Raw genomic sequence first — 6,967 nt, 5'->3', positions numbered from 1 at the left:
CACCGTCACTCACTTCGATCGTCCCGGGACCCGATTGGGAATTGGGARCTGGGYGGMTGAGGTCACCGTCGTAAGTTCACGTCGTGCCGTCTCGCATAGGGTGATCGTCTCTGTCAACGTCGTCGCGTGATGTACATGGAGAGGTCGAACCCTCTTCTCTCCCTCTCTCTCTCTCTCCGTCTCTCTCTCCGTCTCTCTCTCCGTCTCTCTCTCCGTCTCTCTCTCTCTCCTAGGGTTTCTCTCTCTCCTAGGGTTTCTATCCTTTTCCTCTCTTGGCAGTACCTGATAATAATTGCCTCCTCTCTTGTGTGTGTGTGTGTGTTCCTCCTCTTTATATATTTCCATTCAATTCCCCTCCCCCCTCTCCCCTCCCCTTCTCTCACACACACACTCTCTCTATATCTCCCCACCACCCCCCGCTTTCCCTCCCGCCCCTCTTCATCTCTCCCTCTCTTCTCATCCAATCCTGCTTCTACTTCCCTCGAGCAATTACTTCCCTCCAGCAATTTATTACTTCTTTTCTTTTTATTTTATTTTATAAAAAGAAGAACCATATGCATCCATCTACCCCATCGAGTCCACATATACCGCTACGTTTTCAAGATGCCTGCAACCAAGACCTCGGCCGTGGCCGACGAGCAGGAGCCCATCAACGTCCTGTTCGCTCTCCACCCAAAGTTTGACTTGCTTGACTTTGCCGGCCCCGTCGAGGTCTTTTCCACAGCTCTTCACGATAGAGATGATCCATGTGCGTATCCTCCCCCCCTCCTCTCCGACCCCAATCCCGTCAATAGCCGCAACAGCCGTGAGGCTGACAGCGCCCAGCCTCCAGAGCCTTCGAGATCACCCTCGCGAGCAGCGAGCCCCAGGTCCTGAGCGAGCAGGGCATCATCGTAAACTCCCACATCACCTTCAAGGAAGCCCACGACAACCTGGAGGACTACGACGTCCTGGTCGTCCTGGGCGGCAACATGCTCTCCCTCGTCAAGACCGAGGACCAGCCCGCCGGCCTGATCGTCGACTTCTCCGAGCTCCAGAAGAAGGAGCCGGCCCGCGAGCGCACCCTCCTCTCCGTCTGCACCGGTTCCCTCCTCCTGGCCAAGGAGGGCATCCTCTCGGGCCTCTCGGCCACCACCCACCCCGACTTCCTCACCACCTTTGAGAATCTGTGCAGCGACGCCGCCACCCGCAACCTCCAAGAGCGCACGGACATCGTCGAGGATGCCCGCTACGTCGTCAACAACCTCCGCTTCGACCTCGACGGGGAGGACTCTAGCCCTTATATCCGTCGCAAGTCAGACTCGGGAAGGCGCCCTTCCAATGCTAGGTACGATGATCTATCCTCTCCCCCTCCTCTTCTCCATCCTTGATCCCCATCCTTTCCTTCCTCAGCAGCACAGAGAGAGAGAGAGAGAGAGAAGAAGAAGCGTTGCTGACCCCGTCCCCGAAGAAAGGGAAGCATGTCCTGGAAGGACTCCAACAGCCGTCGCGAGTCCATCGTCCGTCGCGCAGCCATGCGTCTCGGCGGTCTCCGCGTCATCACGTCCGGAGGCAACAGCGCCGGCATAGACGCGGCCCTCTACCTCGTCAGCGCCATGGTCGACGAGGAGTGCGCCTTCGCCGTCTCCAGGATGATGCAGTGGAACTGGACCAAGGGAGTCGTCGTTGACGGACTGGATGTTTAGAGTGTCCGAGGTATTCTGTCCTGTCCGTGCTCGTGCCGTGTGTGTATATCTAGTGACTCACCTGTCCCTCGTATGTCCGGGATGAGTACGGATAGAGAGCTTGTAAAGTATCATTACCGAATTTCAGAGTATCATGTGTCATCTATCCTTTTGTTTCTTATTCTTATCTTATTTTCTGCAAGTCTCAGTGAATTAATGAGAACGATGGGAGAACCCCCCCCCCCAGAAAAAAAAAGGGGAGGGGGGGATGCTATTTGATGCGATGATCCAACAAAATCTATCATCGCTATCGCAAGAGGGCTTGACGATACCAATGCTTAGGCGGGGGATATTCGCTCTCATGATAGGATGACGGACGTGTACATGTAGAGAAGTTTTTTTCCCTTTATTCTTCTACTTCTTTTTCTTTTTTTCTGTCCATGACCTCTCTCAGCCTCAGGCCAGACCAAAAAAAACAATCATACCAACAACACCTTCCATTCTACGGAGTACAGATTACATGGTGCCAAAGAGTTCAAAAAAAGGCCCCCCCACCCCCACTTTATGTTTCTTCTGTCCACCAGCGTCACTGATTCAATGGTAAAATAAAATAAAATAAAATAAAATAATAAAATAAAATAATAAAATCCATTTTACCTCTATTATTTCATTGTAATTAAAATCTTTAATTTTTTTTTAAACCAGCCCAAGCAACAGTAATAACAACAACAACAACAGCAGCAGCAGCAGCAGCAGCAGCAACAAGTTGAACGATTTCGTTCTCCTCACACTTCTTTTCTTTCCTTCCCTCCGACTCCTTCATCACATCAATGCAACAACACCAATTCATACTCGAATCATCACGGAGCGACGCGGACGCGAACGCGTAAGATAACCGATAAAACCAAGCTTCCAAAGAGAGAAACTCGGGTCAAACTTCCACCCTTCCAACCCCAACAAAAAAAAAAAAAAAGAAGCCCCCTTCCTTGTTTCAATTCCCTAATAATACGCAACACGCACGCACGCAACGCACGCACGCAACGCACGCACGCAACGCACGCACGCAACGCACGCGCGCTACCGCAACGCGCCTCCCATCTGCAAACGCCGCAATGACCGACTGGTCCAAACTCAAGGTCGCAGACCTGAAGACCGAGCTCAAGAATCGTGGCCTCGCCCAAGCCGGGCTCAAGGCCGAACTCGTCGCGCGTCTGGAAGAGGCCGATCAGGCTGACCAGCAGGCGCCCAACGGAGAGGAGGGTCAGAATGGCGACGACGACGACGACGACGACGACGGCCACCACCACCACCACGACGGAGATGTCGAGATGGATGACACCGCTGGCGCGGAAGAGACACAAGCCGATGCCGAAGCCGATGCCGAGGTAGAAGTCGAAGCCGAAGCTGAAGCTGAGCCTCAAGCAGAGACACCTCCCCCCCCTCCTCCCCCTGCCGCCACCACCGACGACGACCGGCCCGGAGAGTCCGACGCTGCTGCTCCGACAGACGCACCCATGGCAGACGTACAGATGGACCAAGATGACAAGTCGGAGCCGACAGCCGATGACGCGCAGCAACGACCCCGACGCGACGCCAGCCCCGCCCCGACCCCGGCCCCGGCCCCGGCCCCAGCTCCCGATGCAGACGCGGACGTAGACGCGGACGTAGACGCGGACGCAGACGCGGACGCACCTCCGTCCCTCCACGTACCCACATCAGCCCTCTACATCTCCAACCTGATGCGGCCCTTGCGACCGGCAGACGTGCAGACGCACATAGCCAGCCTCTCCTCGTCCGCCGCCGCCGCCGCCGCCGACGAGTCCGCCGACGTCATCACGGCCTTCCACCTGGACCAGATCCGCACCCACGCCCTCGTCTCGCTGACGAGCACCGCCGCTGCCCGTCGCGTGCGCTCCCGCCTCCACGGGACGGTGTGGCCCAACGAGAGCAACCGCAAGGCCCTGTTCGTCGACTACGTGCCCCCGGAGAAGGTGGCCGACTGGATCGAGGCCGAGACGCGGGACGTCGGCGGTAGCGGCAGCGGCAACGGGCACCCTCGATCGTCGAAACGCTGGGAGGTCGTCTACTCACCCGACGGGACGGCCCAGCACACCACCGCTTCCGGCAACGTACCCGGCAGCGCACCCGGTCCTGGTCCCGGCCTTCCCACCTCCGGCGGTGGCGGCGGTGCCCCCCCGTCCGCCCCCACGGGTCCGAGAAGTCTGCTCGAACCCCCGACGGGTCCGAGAGCCAAGCGTTCCGGTCCCGGTCCGTTCCCACCTCCCGCCTCCTCGGGCGGCCGTACCACCCGGTCCTATCCGCCTGTCCAGTTCGCCCCCGTGTCGGACGACCTGGCCCGCCGTCGTCTGTCGAGCATGCACTCCTTCTACACCGACAGGAGGGGCCCTTACGGCCGGGACATAAACCGGTACTCGTTCGAGGATGCCGATAGCTTCGTCGATAGGGGCAAGGAGGTCTTTGAGGGCATCAGGCCGCCGCATAGGCAGCGGGGTGGCGGTAGGGGGCCAGGTCGTCTCCTTCCTCCCCCTGGCCCTGGCGGCGGCGGCGGCGGCGGCGGCCGGAGGAGGAGGAGGAGGAATGGAGGTGGGAGGCCTAGGAGTGATAGGTACCTGCCTGGTTTGGATCGGTGATGGGGTTATCGAGCGGTTATTGTCATAACCTCATACTGCTAGTACTTGGCAACATGGCTGATCTGAGGTGAACTTTTTTTTTCCCCTCTTTTTTTCTCTTTTTTTTTGTTCTCAAAGAAAAGAAAAAAAGGTCATGGTAACTGGGCGTTGGGACAGGTCAAAAAATATAACAAGGTCAGTGTATAGGCTCTCGAGATTGCTATCAATTCATTGTAATTTCAAAGATGAGAGGAACATAAAAAGTAAAAAACCAAAAACACCCATCCGCCATTTTCTTCTTCAAGAAAAATTTCCCGCCCAAGTCCTTCGTCCAGGGATACTCTACTCCGGTGGACCTCGGATGCAGCCACCTAGCACCTCCACCTCCGACGGGGTCTCTACCGGTGACCTTCCCGCTCCGCTCGCTCAGCACTGTCGTTCCTCAACCGCTTCCAGCCAGAGGCGTGGGGTCGACACCGACTCGCTCCCTGCTGAGGATGTCGAGGAGGAACTGGGTAGGCCTGTTGTCCTTGTAGACGGCCTGGCTATCCTTGGCAAGCTTGACGTTCTGGAGGTACTTCTCAAAGAGGTAGGAGGAGTCCATGGGACCGCCCTTGGCCTCGGGGTGGAACTGGGTGGAGAAGATGGGGCGGGTCTTGTGCATCATGCCCTCGTTGCTGCCGTCGTTGAGGTTGACAAAGTACTCCTTGAAGTCGTCGGGCAGGGTGCTGGAGTCGATGGCGTAGCCGTGGTTCTGGCTGGTGATGTGGCACTGGCCGGTGGTGAGGTCCAGGGCCGGGATGTTGTGGGCGCGGTTGCCATACTTGAGCTTGATGGTGCGGGCACCCACGGCCAGGGCGAGGAGCTGGTGGCCCAGGCAGATGCCCATGATGGGGATGGACGACGTCTCCATCAGGCGGGCCAGGTTGTACACCGTCTCCTGGCAGTGGGTGGGGTCGCCGGGTCCGTTGGAGATGAAGACCCCGTCGTAGTGCTGGGCGACCTTGTGGATCGGGTAGTTGTGAGGGAAGACGGTGACCGAGGCGCCGCGGCTGACCAGGCTGCGCAGGATGTTCTCCTTGACACCGCAGTCTAGAAGGGCGACGTGGTAGGCCGCGCCGGGGGACTCGATGACGAAGGGTGCCTTGGTGCTGACGCGCTTCACCAGGTTGATCTGGCCGGGGTCGACGAAACCCTCGTCCTCGTCGGCGTCGTACTCCTCGCCCACCGAGATGCGGGCCAGCGAGGAGCCGCGCTCGCGGAGGTATGTGACGATCTCGCGGGTGTCGACGCCCGAGATGGCGGGGATGCCCTCTCGGGCGCACCACTGGCCGAGGCTCTCGACGGCCGTCCAGTGGCTGTAGTTGAGGGCGACGTCGGACACGACGATGCCGGCGCACTGCACGTGGGGGGACTCAAAGTACTTGAGCAGGTTCCACTGGTCGCGCTCCATGGACGGCACGCCGTAGTTGCCAATCAGCGGCTGGGTGAAGACGAGGATCTGGCCTCGGTACGACGGGTCCGTCATGGACTCGGGGTAGCCGACGAGGGACGTGGTGAAGACGGCCTCGCCGGTGATGTTGGTGTTGGCACCGAACGATTTGCCCTGGAAGATGGGACCGTCCTGTTGGGAGAGGTTAGCGTACGGGCCAGAGGGAAGGGGACGACGGCCGGGAGTGATCGATACGTGACGTACGCGGATGGTGAAGGTAGCGGGGACGGAGCTGGCGGGGGCAGCGGCCTTCTGGGTAGCCGGCACGTTCTTCCCCTTGCTGCCGGCCGTGGCAGGACCGGAAGCCCAGCGTCTCTGGACGCCGGTCGTATTCTTGGGAGCGGCAACCCGTCCGTCAGTCTTGGACGGCGCCCCGGTGATGCTGCTGAGGGCAGCAGCAGCAACCCCGACGGCAGACTTGGGCGGGAGAGAGGCGATAGGCGCCCGGGCCGCACGAGGGATGGCTCGAGCGAACATTCTGATTGCTCTTGTCTCGGCTTGCTTGCTGATTGCTCAATTGAGAAAGTGGCGGTGAGGGTAGTCGGGATGGTCAAGGTGAAATCTGGTTTCTGGACCGGGCTTCTATAGAGAAAGAGACCTCCAGAGGTGGTCTAAAGGTATCGAAAGAAGAAAAAAAGGTCAGCAAATTTGGTTCTGTGTGGGAGAGGGGCCCACGCATCCGAGCGGTGAGTCAAGAGAGAGAGAGAGAGAGAGAGAGAGAGAGGTAGATGTCTGACCCGAGAGATAATCCTATCAGATCGAACCAAGTCAGCAAGAATGTCCTGATAAGAAAAAAAGAAAAAGAAAAACTCGTGATGGAATGCGGAAACGAGCAATGAGGAGAGCCCCCTATCCACCGGAGAGAGCAGTTTTCCCTTTGCGAGGTAGTGACGGGTATCGACAATGTGGTCAAGGTTGGTGCTGGTGGTGGGGTGGTGCCGGTCCGGGGTCTGGGAACCCCTCGGAGGGATGAAGAGGAAAGAAGGAGAAGGGAAAGGGGAAGCTGATGACATACCTGAGAGGTGAAGACTGACGAGCGCCCGTTCATAAGGGCGGATTGAAGGGGTGAAAGGCTTTACAAGATAAGGAGGCTCCAAGGCCAGGTGAGGTGGAGAGAGGGTGTGTTCCTTCGTGCCTTTGCAGGTCGTCTGCTTTTTTCTCGGTTGTGGTGTGGTAGGACT

The 6,967-nt window shown here is 58.2% G+C and overlaps 3 protein-coding genes across 3 annotated transcripts; 2 read left to right on the top strand and 1 right to left on the bottom strand.

Moving 5' to 3' along the window:
* Positions 1 to 603: 603 nt before the first annotated feature.
* On the top strand, positions 604 to 1,685 carry GMORB2_4617 (ThiJ PfpI family protein; the record flags this gene model as incomplete). Its single annotated transcript, XM_035466591.1, has 3 exons — positions 604 to 748; positions 826 to 1,327; positions 1,451 to 1,685. 3 exons carry the CDS (start codon positions 604 to 606, stop codon positions 1,683 to 1,685), a joined length of 882 nt encoding a protein of 293 aa, XP_035318139.1.
* A 1,091-nt stretch (positions 1,686 to 2,776) lies between these two features.
* GMORB2_4616 (SAP domain-containing ribonucleoprotein) lies at positions 2,777 to 4,315 on the top strand (the record flags this gene model as incomplete). Its single annotated transcript, XM_035466590.1, has 1 exon — positions 2,777 to 4,315. The coding sequence occupies one exon, from the start codon at positions 2,777 to 2,779 to the stop codon at positions 4,313 to 4,315; it is 1,539 nt and encodes a 512-aa protein (XP_035318138.1).
* A 421-nt stretch (positions 4,316 to 4,736) lies between these two features.
* On the bottom strand, positions 4,737 to 6,263 carry GMORB2_4615 (carbamoyl-phosphate synthase small subunit; the record flags this gene model as incomplete). The annotated part of the gene is made up of 2 exons (XM_035466589.1): positions 4,737 to 5,918; positions 5,991 to 6,263. The coding sequence occupies 2 exons, from the start codon at positions 6,261 to 6,263 to the stop codon at positions 4,737 to 4,739; spliced, it is 1,455 nt and encodes a 484-aa protein (XP_035318137.1).
* Between the last annotated feature and the right edge of the window lie 704 nt (positions 6,264 to 6,967).

The sequence above is a fragment of the Geosmithia morbida genome, assembly GCF_012550715.1.
Source record: "Geosmithia morbida isolate 1262 chromosome Unknown scaffold_22, whole genome shotgun sequence".
NCBI classification, from domain to species: Eukaryota; Fungi; Ascomycota; class Sordariomycetes; order Hypocreales; family Bionectriaceae; genus Geosmithia; species Geosmithia morbida.
This window is presented reverse-complemented; position numbering and strand designations above follow the sequence as displayed.